Below are 18149 nucleotides of genomic sequence, written 5' to 3' on the forward strand. Positions count from 1 at the left end.
TGCTTTAAGAGTTGGGGGCTTGAGAGATATGGGGGAAAAAAATGACATATTCTTTAAAAAGAAAAGTCAGACTGTGTATTGGCGTGTCTATGAAGGATTACCTACTCTGTTCTTAAATTTGTATGTCTCCCCACCTGGAATGTTAACAATCAGTTTTTACTCCTGTGAAAGAATTATTAACATTTTAATTATTTCCTACACCTACTGTGACAGTTCTGCTGCATCTCGAATTGCAGAATGCTGACACAGAGTCTGTGTCCAGTATCGTTCTTTTGTCTTCACAGATTTATTTTATAGGTTAGTTCAAAAATCACTTTTCCTGACCTGTCCATCCGGTCCTCCTTTTCCTGCCAAATTCTCTTCCAGTGTTCTCGTAGTTTGGTAGACTACTTTGCGTTAAATTGCAGGCATTTCCTACTGATTTTCAAGCTCATGTGCTCAGTGAGCATTAATTTTCCATTGCCATTGTGCATGTGAATTGGGACTCAGTGGACTAAACAGTTGTTCAGATGCTTTAAATGAATGGCTTGTGATTTTTTTTTTTGAAATGTTTTCCAAGGCTTAATGTGTTGTTATTGATACAATCTGCTGTCTTTTAAATAAAGCTGCTGAAATTTTCTGTATTGCAAACCTTATTAATGAAAGGCACAGTGATAAGGAATGTTCCTTAATTCTGAAGGTCAACTGTAAATTTTTATTATCCCACCTTGCAAAACCACTGACTAACCACTTGGATTTAAATCCTGAAAGCTGCAGATATGTTCTCTGATGAAATTTAGTACAAACTGGTAAATCTTCCCTGCTGTGACCTTGGGCATGCTGATTGAGTTTAAAAGCATTTCTGTGTTTTCATTGCACAATATACGCTTATTAAATTTCACTCTCAGAATGCTTTTAAATACTGTAAATGGAATTGACTTGTTGATTACAGTTTGTTACTGTTCTGGAAGTCTTAATGGGGTCTAAATGAATTGATGAGAGTACAACCATATTTTGTATTTATTTTAAAGGTCTCAACTGTTGGTAAGTGGTGGAGGTGGTATTGCTTTACTTTGACTTTTCTTTCCAGTTTCAGTGTCTTTCTGGAAGTAGAAAACTGTCAAGAAGGCAAAATAACAAAATTTGCTTTATAGCGTAATAGAGGCAAAACAATTCCAAATTTATGTAAACAATAGTAAGATAAGTTCATAAACGTATCGGTGCCTTATTTTTTATTTTTTTTTTCCCCAGGAGCCAGCAGGAAAAGGAGGATTGACAGTATTTGGTCCTGCTGACAGCTCGGAAAGTCAGTGTGGCACTTCTGAATTGGGAAATTCAGCATGGGCTGGAAGGATAATGCTGAATGACTCTGATCCTTTGCTGCCCTCTTCTGGCTCTCCTTTTCATTCAGCTCTGCAGGGAGAAACCATTCGAGCCTCTAATGCTGTGTCAGGTAAAAGCATATAGAGGACATTGGAGAGACTTCTTATTTCTTTACATTTTATCTGGAATTTAAATCTCAGAATTTGGATTACCTCTGCTTGTAGCTTTTAACATTTCTTCATCTTCCAAGGTAAACAAAGATGTGAACTTTTGACTCATTCCCTTACTTCCGTTACAGCCTTTTCTGGTGTGAATATAATTTTAGCATTTTATAAAAAAAAATTTAAAATATTATAGTTAATGATTTTTTTAATGTGGGAACTTAATGGAATTTCATATTGGTTTGAAGCAGTTTCAGCTTTTTACCTGTGTACTACGGGCTTAAAATTTACTTCTTATTCTGGCTGAAATGTTAAAAGTAATCAGTTACTATTTAAATTGATGTTCTGGAGTCTGCTGCTTTTACAGCAACATTTACAGTATCTCACTGAAATGACTCTGAAGTTACAACTTCTTTTTAACATATCTGCATGGCTGTTTTATGTTTCCATAGCATTGACAGTTAACATTTCTGTTCTAGCATTGTTAAATATAATACTAGAAAGCATAGGAGTTGCACTATAGAGAGATTGTGTTTGATAAGGTGGAACAGTATTGCAACTGATGCAGTGTATGAAATAAGGAGACATTTATCACCAGTGTACACTGCAAGATTGGGAAAAGCTTACTAAAGGATGCCTCTGAAAACTTGTAGCTGTAATATGTACAGCTGTTAGAAATATCTTTGATTCTTTCAATGAGTACTGTTCTTTAGGAATTCTATTAATGTTCCCTTTTGGCTTACCTGTGCAATTCCTGAGCCAGGAATACACATGAAACTACTCCAGAAACATTCTTGGGGGAGACGTGGGGATGTTTCTTGTTGCTGTTTTTAAAGTACTGTTTCTGTTTACCCAGTTCATTGAGGTATACTTACTAGTGCATATTAGAGTTTCACGTGAGCAATGTGATTGCAATGACTGCAAAACATAGTTTCTGTATTCATTTAGGAGAGCATTTACATGGCATGCAACTCATTTAAAACATTGCACTATGATGTAATAGTAACTGTAATTCTTATTCAAACCAGGTTATTCCTGAATTACTCAAAATGCAGTCTCAGATCTTACATTTATTTATCTCATTTGCTTCTGTCTTCTCAAATAAGAGAGTCTCCTAGTATGCTGGAAGACCTTTGCGAAAAAAGGGGACCTGGTTGTCAGCACAGATATTTTTTTTTTTTTTTTCCCCCTTTCCTTTCTGGTAGATCATATGGACTGAAAACCTTTTTGTAAATAACCATGTCAAGGAGCCACCTTTCTCAGGTTTCATTCAATGCAGATTTTTTTTTTCCCCAGAGAGGTGTTTGAGAAGGTTTTTATTTTGTTCTTTTCTGTGTAATTTCTGCTATCCAATAAACCTTGTTAGAGAAATAATGAAGGGAAGGTGTGTTGCTCTATCCTGAATACCCACTGATGTTTCTGAAACCACTTAAAAATAGCAGCTACACCATTTAATAGGCAAGGTAAAGACCTAGTTTATTTTAACAATGAAGAGTAGGGTGTTTCTCTGATTTTAGATTTGTTTAAAATACAAAACCTCGTTATTCTTTGACTCACCCTGCAATATCTAAACAGCAGTAGCTTTAAATTTCTGTGAACTGGCCGTTGTTTCTACTTTGTTTCTTATCTGCTGCAGATAATCAGCAGTCCTTTCTACCAGAAACTGTTATTGATACCAAACACTATCCTCACCTTTGAAACAGTAACTGTGACTGTACTGTCTGTTCAGATGACTCCTTGATCTGCTCCGTGGTCTTTCACACTGTTGTGTGTTATGGTTCCTGTGTCTGCATAAGGAGTAGAAGTGCTACAGGTTTTCCCCAGACAAACCCCAGGGAACAGGCTTGTACCGTGGAAGGATTTTTTTTGAGAAATACCAGAAAATATCAGAAATCCTAAGGCTGTTTAAGAAAATATGTCAATATAGTGTCCAAACCCATATATTTAACTTAGTACTTTGAAGGAATTCAGTCAACTCTTTGTTGATATTCAGTGACTATTAATGGCTTTAAAATCACGTTAAGTATTTGTTACAATAACATAATGAGAGTACATCAGAACAGCTAGTAATTACTTAGGCTATTAATATTTTTGAATCTGAGTTTTGAACATTATGTTTCTCTTCAGTGTTTCAGGGTGGGGACTGTGGTGTCCGTGCTATGGAACAAGCTGTAAGTTCACAGCCAGTGCCATTACAGTCTGAATCTAATACTGACAACATGGAAAATAGTTCTCCTGGTAAGATTTCTTGCTTTTAAATTGAGCAGAAAATATGCTTATTTGTCCATTGCGTGTGTGTGTATGTATATATGTGTATATACATACATTTTTAAATAACAGAAGGGTTTGTAACAGCTGGATTATGTTGGCACAGTGTTCAAGTATGTACTTAGTTGCTACTGCTGTTGCATTACATTCACAAGAAAGCATTTTATCTTTTTTCGGGGTCATAAAATGAGGTGAAGAGATACAGAAAAAATACTACGTTTAAAAAAAACTTTTAAGAAAAAAAACACCTTCCTTTACCACCAGTTTAATAACCGTTCCCTTGTTTTTAGCATCAGTTTTGGATGATAAAGGTGAGCAAAGCAATGAGGAGGAGCAAAAGACTATCAAGCCTACAAGTAAAGAGTTCAGGAAAACCTGGGGGTTTCGAAGGACTACAATTGCTAAGCGAGAAGGTGTAGGAGATGCTGATGTGGACTGTAGTGAACAACAGCCACAACAGCAGCAACAAAGCTTAAACCTCAGGCGTAGTGGACGGCAACCAAAGCGAACGGAAAGAGTAGAAGAATTTCTTACAACAGTAAGGCGCAGAGGAAGGAGGAGTGTTCCTACTTCTCTGGAAGATTCAAGTGAAGCAGCATCCTGTCCAGCTACAGATGCTGAAACTGCTTCAGAAGATAGTGTTGAGAGCACTCCAGATATAAAACCTGCAACTCGGAGGATTGCCACTAGGAGTTGTAAGGATCAGAAAGGCTCTAAAAGCAGATGCACAAAAGAGGAGGAAGAAGAGGAGGAGGAGGAGGAGGAAGAAGAAGGTGATACTTCTGATAGTGATAGTGATGGGTTAACACTAAAGGAACTGCAGAATCGACTAAGAAAGAAACGTGTTGAACAGAAACCTGTGCAGCTGACATTGAAGGATATACAGAACCGCCTGAGGAAAAGAAATTCAGAACAAGATCCTACAGAAACAGGTGATGTCCAGTCTGAAAAACAAGTTGAGTCTGAGTTGCCTGTCAAACAGGAGCCAGAGACTGCAGACAGCACTGAGATTGCAAGTCAAGTGGTTGTGTCTGAGGAAGACACTGAAGATCCTCAGGTTCAGGAGGAGGCAAAGCCTGCCCTTGGCACAAAAGGGCTCACAGATGAAGAACCTGAAGAGCTGCCCAAAAGCAAACCTGAGTCTGAGATTTATGACCCAAATGCACTGTATTGTATTTGTCGTCAGCCTCATAACAACAGGTAGGCAAAGGTTTCAACTAAAAATGCAGTGCAAGTAGTTGGAATTTTTCTGTGATGAAAAATTAAGCCAAATGCTAATGCTTACTTTTTGAGTGTATGTAAATAAGCTGTTGGGTTTGTTTGGAGTTTGGGGGAGAGCTTATAACAAATACTTTGAAGAGGAGATAAACAAATGAATACAAATGAACAGTGAGGCAGAACAGTATGCTGGTACTTTAGCAGTGTATTTAAGATCTACTGGTTGAAATATCTGTCAAGTGTTAATTGTCTTTTCATTTCACAATGTTTTATTGTTCCTTGGGTTTGTTTGTTTTTTTTTTCCAGGTTTATGATTTGTTGTGATAGATGTGAGGAATGGTTTCATGGTGACTGCGTGGGTATCTCTGAGGCTCGAGGGCGATTGCTGGAAAGGAATGGTGAGGACTATATCTGTCCAAACTGCACCATTCTACAGGGACAGGATGAGCCTGTTTCAGAAGTAGACCAGCAGGAAGCTAAAGTGGGGCAAGTAAATGTGGATGGCACAGAATTCACAAGCATAGGAACAATTGAACAAAAATCTGTTGAGGACCAAGGAATCAAGGGTAGGATTGAAAAAGCTGCAAATCCAAGTGGGAAGAAAAAACTAAAGATATTTCAACCTGTAAGTATTTTAATTGTTTCTTATTTTTTATGTTTCACTGAGTACACAGAGACAATGGCTTACTTGTATGGCTGTAAATCTCACTTACTTTTTTAAACCTAAATATGAAGCTGAACAACCTGCTAAATATTACTATTTAGTAGAAGTTTATCCATAGTTCTGTCAGTACAGGAAACTAAGGTGGTGTTATTTTGAAGTGAGGGATTTAAAAGTCTTATGTAGGTATAAGGAGATCCTTTGTGCTATTCTGCCCTTTCTAAATACTGTTTTGAAAGTAAAATAATGAGATGTTCTTTTAATAAAAATATTAGAATTCTGGACTGGTTTATACTAGCTTTGAAATAACGTCAAACAATTTTTGACATTTTCAATGATAGTGAAACTTTTTACTTAACATGGACAAGTGTCTGTTGGAGTGAGTTCTAACTGTACTTCCTCTCTACTACCAGTTAGTCTTTGAAGTTCTGATTTTTGTCTTGATGCTTCTATTAGTACATAGAGAATTCTTTTATACTGCCTTTTCTAACATTAAAATGTGTATGTCAAATTACTGCAAATTCTGGTATAAAAATACAGAAGTTCAAATTTTGTAATAGTGAGTTCTATACTCAGAATACAAGCAAAGAAGCTTATTCCGCTCAATGTACACAAATTAAAAAACTTAATGCTACAGTGGTTCTCTTTATACTGCCTAAGCTACTGTAGTAATGACAACATTTTGAACACTTTCCTTTTCTCCTTACTATGCCTTGAAGAGTATGTCTGGGGTATTTGCTGTTAGAATGCTACAGCTATTTATATTTTTTTTCTGTATGAATTTGTTCTTTCATGCCGAATCTTTAAACTTTTGAAATAATCCTTAGAATAAATATTACAAGTTTGAATGTAAGTGTCTCTCTGGAAGAATCCTTCTATTGTAGTACTTTTTTTTTACAAAATGTTCATGGAACACTACCCTACCTGCAGTCCATTTAAATAGCAGAGCTATCCGTATCAGCATAGTGAGCTCAATGTATAGATCAAAACAGTTTGAGCTTAATATATAAATATTTACTATTTAAAGATAAATGTGTGGAAAACAGTATTTTTTTCCAAAATGTTTTCAAATAGTTTCAAATACATTTGTACTTCTTTGTACACAAAGTTTTTGAGAGTCCAGTGCTGTTGGTGTTGGTCTGCATTTTACTGTCAGCATTAGTATTTTAAGTTCTGCTTCTCAGTGTCACCGATTACTCTTTGATATTAGCATGCTAACAAGTTACTCGAACGTGTTAGGCATCTCTCCTTTGGTGAAAAAGAAAAACATAATTATCACTAACTCATTGCCTCTTACGGAAGAACTGCTTATGTTTTAGGTACTCTTTTGGCGTTTGGAAATGGAACGGAACTGTTGTATTTGTGTTTGCCGGGTGGTACCATGTTTTGAGAGAACTGTCCAGTCAAGTCTGTGGCTTAGCCCATGCTGTCCCTCATACCTCAGTTAAGATCCCTCTATGGCTTGTATAAACAAGCACCACAGAATTTCCTGCCCATTCTAGGCAAAAAGATCATTGCTATTTCATATGTTGATGTGCTGAAATTACTGAGTTACGGTGACTGAACAGTCTCATTATTCAGTTTATCTGTTCTCTTACACCAATATTCTAAGCACTTTAAGAAAGACTCCTTTTTGTTGCTGTCCATAAGTAGCTATAGCTGTAGAGTTTCTGGGTTGTGATTAAAAACTACTAGAAATTGTGTAAGTACAGATATCAACACTGAAAATTTTGTCATCATCTGAGTAAATGCCCTTAATTAGAAGTGACAGTTCATTTAATCTGAAGTTTGAGGTGGTGCTTAGGGAACATGAATTGATATTTCTTTCTTGTACTTCACAGTTAAATGTGTACATGATGGTAAAGTATTCTAAAGCATAAACTTAATTTTTATGGGAAAGTTCCCAAACCCAGATTTTATCAGACTGCAGTAGATAACGCTGTCTTTACTGACTTTTGGGGAAAAATAAGCCATACTATACAAATAAATTTTTTTTCTTTTAACTGGAAATATTCCTGAAAAACTTACGTTTGGTGATTACAAATTGCAGTTTATTGATAGGGGAGAGGCTGTCTAGAACTGCAGTAGCTCTGAGTGTTAGGTCAGTTGTGTAACATTTTTAGGAGTAATCTAGAAGAGTGAGACTGAAGGCATGGTACCCAGAGGTGGCTGAAGCTTAAAGAGCTTTCAAATATTTATAGACTTTGACCTAATGTACTCTGTTTTCAAGGAACGTGGTATTTTCTAAGTCTTAACATTTGAAGAGAAAGTGCTTAGTATGTAACACCTTGATATAAATGGAGAGTAATTGTGATGTAGAGGAAAATTGCATAGAAGATTGCATATGCATATGCAAACCTCTCTGTGTATAAGAAGTATTAGGCTATGGCAGAATTGTCTAGGAGAATAGTTGTGTTTATGTAAGTTGGAGACTTCTAAAATTAAAATTAGTAAACCCCTAGAGCAAGAATTATCTGTACACCTGAATAGCTGAGTGCTTCCTTTTGCATGTGTGCGTGGTTGAGGATGGCAGCTGATGGTGACACATAAGTAAAATGTGTTTTAGAAACCTTGCTTTTGAGAAACCAGTTCTTCATTATTAAGCAGATTTCTGACATGATGTAGAGGATCAGAAAAAAGCATTTGTGTGCTTATGAAGCTGAAAACTTAGGAAACCAGCCTCCCATAGTTCACTGCTAGCAGATCAACCACTTGTAACACACTATTTTCAGAACGTGTTGTATTTTCAAGAGTGAAATTCTTACATTGGTATGGGTTGTGTTACATCATGAATGAAAGTTGTTTCCATGCTGGCAATTGTGCAAGTTGCTAACCGTCTTAGCTACGGTCTGCACATATGATATGTAAGCATCTCTTTGTGTTATAAAGGTATGTTTCTGTTGTTTCCTCTTGAAGTTTGAACTCACTCCGTTTCATTCTATAGGTAATTGAAGCTCCTGGTGCATCGAAGTGCATTGGTCCTGGCTGTTTTAATTTGGCTCAGCCTGATTCTGTATATTGCAGCAATGACTGCATTCTCAAACATGCTGCAGCCACTATGAAGTTTTTAAGTGCTGGCAAAGACGCAAAACCAAAACCTAAAGAGAAGATCAAACCAAAATCTGAAAAACCTGGCATGCCAAAATCTCAGCTGCAGGTAAGCTTATGTTCATGATCCAAAACAGTTGTCCTAAAACACAGTGGCTTATTTCTGTGCTTTTTGAGTCCTGCGTTGAAGAGGAGCTTGCTTTTTTTTTTTTTTTTCTTTGTTGTTGTTCTCTTGCCTTTTTCTGTGGTAAAAAGCATTGTTTAATTCTTCTAACAATAAAATGTTTTCCTGTTGCTTTTTAAAAATCTTAGTAATTACCTCTAGATAGTTTCTTGCAAGGGCTTTTTAGATTCATTTCCCTTAAAAAAAAAACAAACAAAAAAAAAACAAAAACAAAAACATAAGCAGTACACCTCTTTAAAGCCAAATTCATTTTACCTTTTTTAACTCCAAATTAGTGGGTTTTGGGCAGTAATTTGGAATTACTGTGAATATGTGTGTGCTTTGGGAAGTAAAAAGATTAAATCAAAGCCTTCTTTTCTTTCTGAAACCACTATAAAATGGGTGATAGCTTTTCAAACAAACCACCAACCCCCCCTGCCCTGCCCTCCGACTTGATGATATGAGATAATGAGATAGTTTCTTTACCATTCTCTTTTCCTGAAGTTACAGTGTATGTTACCTTTGCTTTATAGACATGAATGTGAAATTATGTCATTTCAAGTGTATTTACAGGAGCTTACTATAAAAGAAAGTTGTGTAGATATATGTAATTATGTCTCTGCTTCTTTGTAAAATACAGTATATTTGATGATTTTTAGTAATTAAGCTTCTTTTAATCATACAGGCAGGTATTAAGCCTCTTTCAGGCCAAAAGCGACAATTTCCTGAGAAAAGAGAGATCAATATGAAGAAGACTGTTTTGACAACTGCCAAGACTGAGGCAAACACTCAAGCTATTGCTAAAGAGCCAGCAGCAGAAAACAGCACACCGTCCTGGGCAAGCGATCATAATTACAATGCTGTAAAGCCTGAAAGGACTGCTGCCATTTCATCTTCACTGTTGTTCAAATGTATGTATCGCATAGGGATATTCCTGAATAATCATTTACATTTTCTTTGAATACCCATCCATTCTTGGCTCTGCAAGACTAGGGAGTTTAGGATTTGGGTTTTTTTTTCTTAATACGGCACCAAACTACTTTTCTTCACCTTCAAAGATTCGCACACAGAGATACACACAAATGGGAGATACTTTTAGATGTTTCATTGGTATCGTATGACAGTTGTATGAATAAGAGCCTGTCAATCTGCCCAGCTGATTTCTGGATGAAAACTACATGATTAAGCTTAAAATTTTTCCCATAAAGACAATAACTGTGTCTAATCTAGAAAAGGTAAGTATTGATACGTTTGTGTTAAGTTTTACGAAGAGGTTGCACGGTGTGCACCATGAATCAGCAATTGACTGTACTAATTTGAGTTGTATTTTTGTAATTTAGATTTGGCACCTGTCTCTCAGGTCTATGCATTTTCAGTGCTAGTGCCGAGAATGAAATCTTCAACCTGGTATCCAACGATACTTTACACTTCTGCAAACAGCCTTTAACTGTCAATATCCAAGTTCTTCCTGCTGCTTTTCTTCCTTACATGAAATAATTTAAGGACCATTCTTTACTTTTAAGTTTGGGGGGAGGCAGTACTCTTTTTTCTTTTATTTTTTTGTTTCCTTTCTATTTATATGTTCATACTTCACACATTATCCACACACACAAGAACACATCTGAAGTGGATTTTAGGCAAAGATATTGCCGTGCGTATTTTTGCAGGTTTTGAATAGCATCCTTGTAACTCATATAAAGGTAAGTAAATACTGCTTTGTAACCTGAACAAGTCTTTCTGCTAATAACATTTTTTGATTGACTCCAGCTAAATAGTTTTATAATGCAGTGAAGGAACTTCAGATGAAATCTTACATTTCACATTTACAAAACACATGACCTCGTGTCTAATGTTTACTCACTTGAAGATTAATGAATTCAGAAATTCAGTTCTCACAGCTTTCTTAACCACACTTTAGCCAATTTACATTTTATTTTCAGAAATAAACGTAGTTATTAAACGCATTATATGTAAAGTAACTGATAAGTAATCTTTAAGATGAGGTTCTTTTTAGGTGTAATTTTTAAACACTGAGGGAACACCAGCTACCCTAAATTTCTCTTTATTATTATAGCACATAGACGACTTACTAGGTGTATTTTAATTGTATTTAACCACATCAAATGTTTAAATGGTTATAACTTCCCTTGCATATTTTTGTTACCTGTTTTGTTATTTGGGCCCTGTGCCTTTTTTATAGTGAACTCTTAAGATACATATTTTGATGAACTTGCATTTTTTTAAGCTGCTTCTGTAGTGTTTTAAACATAACAGAAAGTCATCTAGTTTTAGTTATGACGCTTTCTATCTCAAAATAATTGCAAGTGTCCATATAACCATATCACTTAAAATGTTCTTATTGCTACAGGCTTTTACCTAGGAGACGGGAATACAGGTTTTGTGGCAGCAAGTTTGAGGGTTTGTTTTTTTTTTAAGGGGGATTGCTCTTAAGTTTTACCATACTGGAAGTTACACAGATTTAGCCAATTCCAGTAGAAAACTGTATTCCTGTAGCTAAACTGTTAAATTGGTTCAAAAATATATGTATATACCAGACTTTAGTAACAAATAGAAAACAGCCTAGTTTGTGTGATGAAGAGCTCTCATATCAAATGCAAAGAAGAACTTCAGATTGCTGTTATTAAGGTAAGTTGTACTAATGTGTGGGAACTCTGTACCATTACTAAATTCCCAGGTAAATTGTTTGTGTATTTGTGAAAAAATTTGTCCTACCTTTTGGTGGATGGGTTTGATCTGTAATCTTCCTGAGAAGCTGCTATTGCATCATCTTTAAGGATATTCCACAAGATTTTATTTATCTAACAAATCTTTATATGCTGTTCAAAACACAGAAGTTACAGTATTATGGAAATTTGTGAGAGTCCTCTCACTTCATGTATCTAAAAGTTAGAACTCTTTCAGTCTGAGTTAGTCTGTCAAGGAAAACGCCTTCAGTGGACAGAACATATAATCTGTTTCAGACAGTAATCTTCAAACAAAGTGACTCGCTGTTTAGAAATGTGTATTTCTGAACATTGATTATGAAAGATGTTTATGATGAGTTGTTGAAGGTTGCCTAGAGGAGGCTAAGGACGGGATTCTTCCATATACAGTACTTCAAAATACTGCCAGTGTTATCCCAGAGCTTCATCCATGTTCTGCAAATCCTTATTTGTGACTTCAGTACATGAGGCTCTTTAGGAATTAAGGAAACTTAACATGATCAGCAAAATGACTCTCTCTAATACTTTTCCATCAGTCAGTTTATCATATTTCAGACATGGATTTACTTCCTGTGTTTATTCTGTACTTGTCAGGTACAAGATCTTGTTGTTGTTACATATGACAGTAAGTAGTAGCAAGAAGAAAATCAAGCCACTCTTACAGATGTACCGAGTGACAGGGGCATCTAAACCCTGCCACCAAGCCCCCTTTTCTCAAGCTAACCTGTTCTGCATTTAAAAAAAAAGATATTTAGTGCTAGTAGTATGCAGTTCTATAGAGCGGTGACTTTCTCTGTTACCCCATTAGTTCGTGTTTCTTCACTTCCTAATTTTTTTCTGTAGCTTTTTTGGGGGATAGATTGGGGCTGTACTTGACAGTGACTTTGGACACCAAAATCTGGAGCCTGATTAATGATACTGACATCTTGATGTTCCCAGTGAAAATAATCCTATTTATTCTTTTAATAACTGGGGTGGGAAATACCCTGAACTCGCTTTGATAAGTGAATATTAAGTCTAAGTACTTTCAAAGTTGCATGCAGTATTTGAACTACACATACAAGAGGAAATTAGGTATATGCCACATTCCCTTTCAGAAGTATTGCTTTTATTTCATTAGGAAAATTGGTATTAATTTAATATGCAGTGCTCAGCTTTTATGTTCAATTTCAAAAGTCATCCTAGCTTCCAAATTGATACATGAATTGTTGAGATTTAGGAACATTGTTGTTCAGAGATTCAAGTTGTGGTAGAAATTCTGAATTTGTCATATTAATTATCAATATTTAGGTCATATCAGAGGAGATGTAAAATTTATAGCAAAAGCAAAAGACTCTCATTTATCTAGTAAGATCCATCTAGGTGTTTGTGGGGAAGCACCACCCAAAATGATTTCTTAAATGTTTCAGTTTTGTTAGCAGACTAACAAACATCTTACAATAATGGGAGACTTTTTTTTTTAATTATACTGGAGGAGGACAAAGAGCATGATACAAATATGTTTTTTCCAGAAGGAACCACAAAAGCAGTTTGTGTCCGCTGCTTATTTGACTCTGCTGAGAGCTTTTAAAAGTTTTACACTAATTAATATAATGTATTACATTTGTAACAATATTTGTCCATTATATTCACTGCTGCACTGTAAAAAGGGGGTAAAGGAACACTTCAAGTATGAAGTTTGCTGACATAAATGTTTATCAGTGATATCAGTGTGTATGTCTGAAGCACCTGAACTTGGGTTTTCTGTTTGATAGAACAACACTTGGAAGAGACTTTTTTCTGTATTTTTGTTATTAATTGTCAAATAGTAGTCAGCAGCAAATGTATCAGCAGTTTTAAAATCGAAAATGAATCCAAAAGGAGGGGAAGAAGATAGACATTTGCAGTATCCCAGTTTTTAAACTGCCCAGTCATAAGTACACTAAGTACTCATCAGTGCTTCAAATCTTTGTTGAAGTTCAGCTGACTTAATCTTATTAGACTTAAAAGAAGTACATGAACCAATAATTTACTCAACGCAGGTGCTGAAGCTACTTAAACATCTTAACTGCATTTATTGATAAAAGTAACTAAGCACACAGGAGAGTGAAGAGGATTTATTAGATAAGAAATACATTTAGTGTTTATTTTTTATTATTCTTCTTGTGGTAAAACTTCCTGAATAAAAAGCACTTCTTTGTCATACCAAGCCACTAAACTTCTGTTTACTTAACTGTAGACAGATAAATAGTATGAGTTTATAGCTATCTATCATAATATCTTATTTGCTACTAGTATTTCATAGAAGTTGATAATCAGTGGAACTTTGAAGGGGAAGTGTTTCATTAAGAGAAAAGGACAATGTTTGTAGTCCCTCTCCTGCTTTACAGCAGTGAATTATGGAGAGACAAGTTAACTCTGCCACCTCCTGGAACTGGGAGACCAGGTTTGAGGAGCCCTGGCTGTGGTGATACAAATTTCCTTTTATTATCCCCTTTTAGTTTTCTTCATTTCTTCCGCAGCTAAACTTTCTACACCCAAGACCTATTCACAAAGTGAATAGTGTTTGCTTGAATAGTTAAAGATCCGATATACAAAGGGCACCTGGACTGCTTTGTTCCTATACCCCTAAAACAGTAGGGAGACTTTTTAAAGGGAATACAGTGATACTGGCAGCCCATCATCATAAAATGTGATGTGCATACCAAAATACTAGGATTATAGCATACATAATTTATGTATTTTTTTTCTTGTGGGTTTTTTTTTTCGTTCTGTAATAACAGTTTGAAGGCAGGAGATTAAATCCACTACAATGAAGAGAACGGGGAAAATGCAGTACACTAAAGACAGAAGAGTTATGGCTCAGGAGGTAAAAGTGATGTAGGAAGCTGTAAGTACCATTGTGAAAAGAAAAAAGTAAGGCCTTGTCTGCACACAGACTGGTGCCAGTTTAATGCTTCTCTTTGGGCAAGATTGACCTAGCTTAAGTTGTGATTCTTCAATTGAGTGCAGTGTATGTGGATATACTGCTGATGGTTTAGCTTAACTTAAAAAATGTTTTACTTAAACTGAGGAATCATTCTTAAGTCATAAGCATGTTTGTCTGCAAGGACTGATAGTGGTTAAACTTGCTGCCTTTGTTTTGGTGTGGGTGCTTCCCCATAAGAAAAACTAGCCTGTGCTAAGTTCCATACTGTTTTAACTAAACAACTTCTGGCATCTAATTAACTCCTTGAAAGCTGAGGTGTCTTTGCTTGATGCTACATTCTGCAACGTAGGCCTATACTAAGAGGCAATAAGTATTGAATAGTACCAGGAGAATAAAAAGCATTCTTTCTTTCATGTTACTGGCCATTTTCTGGGACACGTGGCTGCTGTGTATGTAGGTGTAGCTTTAACCCTTTGTAACTAGAGGAGTTTTCAGAAAGGCTGCTGACAGACCAAATAACAATCAGAATACCAAAGATGCGTCTGCCAGAACTTCTGAGAAATTCATGTTGGAAATCTTCTGGCTTTGGAAAAATGAGAGTACAGGAGTGGTTGGTGTAACGCAGCTCCAGTGCTGGACTTGCATCATGAGGATGGCAGGGGCTGTGCTGGTACCGGGGCTGGTCCATGATCTGAGTCCTGGCTGTGGAGTCAGGCAGACCAGTAGCGGCTGCTGAAGCCAACATCCCCTGGGACCCAGCCAGTTAAAAGGAGCAGTGGGATCCTTGGGGATTGATTATCATCTGCCTGTGAACTACTGGAGCTCCCCTGCTGTGCTCTACAAGGTATGTGACATCTGTCCTGTGGCTGTCAGCCAAACGAAGATTTTTTTTTTTTTTTGCTGTGTCTCTTAAGTTAGAAAGGCTGGGCTGGCCCTGCTGCTGGCATGTTTCCTATTTTGCCTTTTTATGCACCTAGCACCCTCAAGGCGCTTGGATGACTCTTGCCATAATGGGTGCTTGGCTTCAGTATAAGGAATTATTGCTGAGGGGAAGGGTTGTGGGGGCAGAAACCTGGTACAACTTGTGGATGCACTATGAATACTAGGGTGGTTTATCTCTTGTCGTCAACACTGAAAGTGATGAAAGTTTGATTAAAAAAACTCACCACCCTCTATTGCTGTTTTGCTTTCTTTTACTAATATTCAGTTCTTTGAACTTGCTCACTTGACTCCATAGCCAGTGAAAAAGATCTTTCTCTGCTAGTCCCCAAATAAAAGGGGTTGCACTTTGGAGTCGAGTTTGGTTGCCAATCTTAGTGCTGATGATTCACTGTGTCTGATCTGTACTGGACTTGGAACCTGAAGATGGCCTGTCCCTACAAGGAGTGATGATACCAATCCATGAATTGTCTGGAAAATAAGGAGCCCTTTTTTTGTAGCAGCAGATAGTGCCTCTCTTTCACTCAAAAGTGATGTAGTTGTGAAGATGCAGTCGTCTAATGTAGATCAGATAAATCACTGTAATTTCATGTAGATGAAAACAAAGGTTTGCCTGTCTAAACTACAGATTTGCATGAGCATAGCTATGGCAGGAGGGGTTGGCTTGGACGCAAACAAATTGCCACAGAGAAGGCTCTTGTCTCGGAGTTTCCTAAATTAAGACAGGTTTACTTTCTTTGTGTGCCTGAACGTAAAGGCTTGGCACACAGGCAGCTTACTTAAGAGCTGCTTATTGTGGTGCAGATTAGAACTGGTAGAGGCTTTTGAAGAAAAACAGCAGGGCAGGAGGCACACCACTGAAACGCTAGTGTTTGATAATAAAGTTTGACTTGGTCTTGAAAGTGGGAGCAGACACATTGTTCTGTAGGCAATTAACAGTGAAAACTAACACTGAAACCTATTTAAGAATAGTTCAACACTCTTGAATTATTCAGAACTAACGCTAAGCTATCTTTGAGAGAAATGACAGAAAGTCTAGCAAAAATTGGTTTCAGGAAAGCAACAGTTGAACAGCCGTGGAACTGAAGTGGTTCCAAACTACACCTCACCTTCACAGCCTTGGGCACCGAATGCTCAGTGCCACAAGAGGGTGCTTCAGTGGCACCTAACCGGATTGACTTCGGCAAGTTTTCTGAGGCTCTGAGATGTCAGGCATGCATCCCAGCAGTGTGACTATGCAAAGGCTGCTCTTGAGGAACGTCTCGTAACTGGTAAGTAACCTCCCGTTGTAGAGCGCTCTATAACGTGACATCTAAAGCACCAGCTCACCCATGTATTTTTTTTTTTTTTCAATTTTTAAAGTTAAATAATGCATCGAAAGGTTTCACTTCAGAAGAACTCGTGGATTGAAGTTCGGTATCGGCCACTGCCTTTGGGGTAGAGGAGTTAGTTTAAATTCTACCCTGTTAAGATTATTTCTGCAGAAAGGCGTCATACCACAGCTGCATCAGACAAGTCCATTTGGGACATGGTGAGGCTGAGTGGCAAAGGGAAGCTGTTGGAACACCGCCAGTTGTAAATTTGAGAAGTCCTGCCCGTCCTCTGTTTCAGCAGTTTTACAAAGGGAAAAATGCAGTTCTTTAATTCTCAGATATTGGCAAATAGGGGTGAGGTATTTCATCTTCTCTGAGCCAAGAGCCTGTGCTTTTCTACTGTGATATGTGCCAAAACAGGCTGCCCTCGCCTTTTGTAACGTTCAGACCGGACAGCTGCAGCACGCTGGAACGACTACAGAGAAACAGATAGCGCAGCTACCTGCGTCTGAGCAAGGAGCTGCAGGACCATGCAGGACTTCACGGGCCAGTTCTTGAGTGATACTCTGAATGCTGGCTGGGGTTTTTTGTGAATTCCTTGCTTCCGGCTGGTCTTTCCACACCTGCGTTCCTATCAGGTGTTTAAGCTATTGTAAAGGCCAGTGCTGTTGCCTATTTTTAGAGATTAGCTCTTCTCAAAATATGTAATTGCTCTGGCCAGCCTTTACACGGGCTGTCGGAGAATACCTTCTAATAGGTATTTTTGCTTTTTTAACAACTGCAAACCTGCACTAATGTGAATTTTCCTGTTTCTAATTTGACATTAGGTGGGTTTTTTTGGTGTGTTTTTTTTGTTTTTTTTTAAAGGACATTAAAAGGTAGATCACAATTAACTGTACTCTGCTGCTTAGGTTTTATTATTCATATTGTGGAATTTTACAGATTTTTTTTTTTCCCTAACAGAAAAATGTTAACTACCAGCTTTATTACTGTTGGTGCCACACAAACTTGTATGCTGTGCATAAGTTTCAAAGTTAGTTGTTTGGTTTTATTTTGTTTTGTTTTTCCCCCTAAAACTGTATTTTAGTGACGGAGCATGAAAAGTAGCTGTCGAACCCACACATGCTTCAGCAGGCTGCGCGCTGTGGGCTTGTGAAGGCTGGCGGGTGTGCAAGGCAGTGTCTTCTGAAGCACTGGGTTTCCAGCGTCCCGCTCCCTTGGACCAGTGCTTCCACTGTGGAAAGTTCTGTGCAAGGTGGACAAGATGACGCCGCCATCAGCCCGTGCTCCCCATGCGCTGCCTCGAGAAATCTTATCCTGGGGGGGGGGAAACAGATCAGTGTAGATGGAGGAGAACACTGGGAAACATTAAGACAATATTAGGCACCAGAGGCAATAGTTCTCGCGTATGAAGAGCCTTATGCCAAATTTTTAATTCTGTAGGG

At 37.4% G+C, this 18149-nt stretch overlaps 1 protein-coding gene across 1 annotated transcript in view; it reads left to right on the plus strand.

Moving 5' to 3' along the window:
• The first annotated feature begins 1229 nt into the window (after positions 1-1229).
• LOC104167422 (death-inducer obliterator 1-like) overlaps positions 1230-18149 on the plus strand; it is a 39907-nt gene continuing 22987 nt past the window's right edge. Inside the window, 6 exon segments of the mRNA XM_009707671.1 lie at positions 1230-1432; positions 3591-3701; positions 4022-4931; positions 5256-5574; positions 8555-8767; positions 9507-9732. Of these exon segments, the coding sequence (XP_009705973.1) occupies positions 1336-1432; positions 3591-3701; positions 4022-4931; positions 5256-5574; positions 8555-8767; positions 9507-9732 (1876 nt within the window). The 5' untranslated portion in view covers positions 1230-1335.

The sequence above is a fragment of the Cariama cristata genome, unplaced genomic scaffold (genome assembly GCF_000690535.1).
Source record: "Cariama cristata isolate BGI_N322 unplaced genomic scaffold, ASM69053v1 scaffold28299, whole genome shotgun sequence".
Taxonomy (NCBI): Eukaryota; Metazoa; Chordata; class Aves; order Cariamiformes; family Cariamidae; genus Cariama; species Cariama cristata.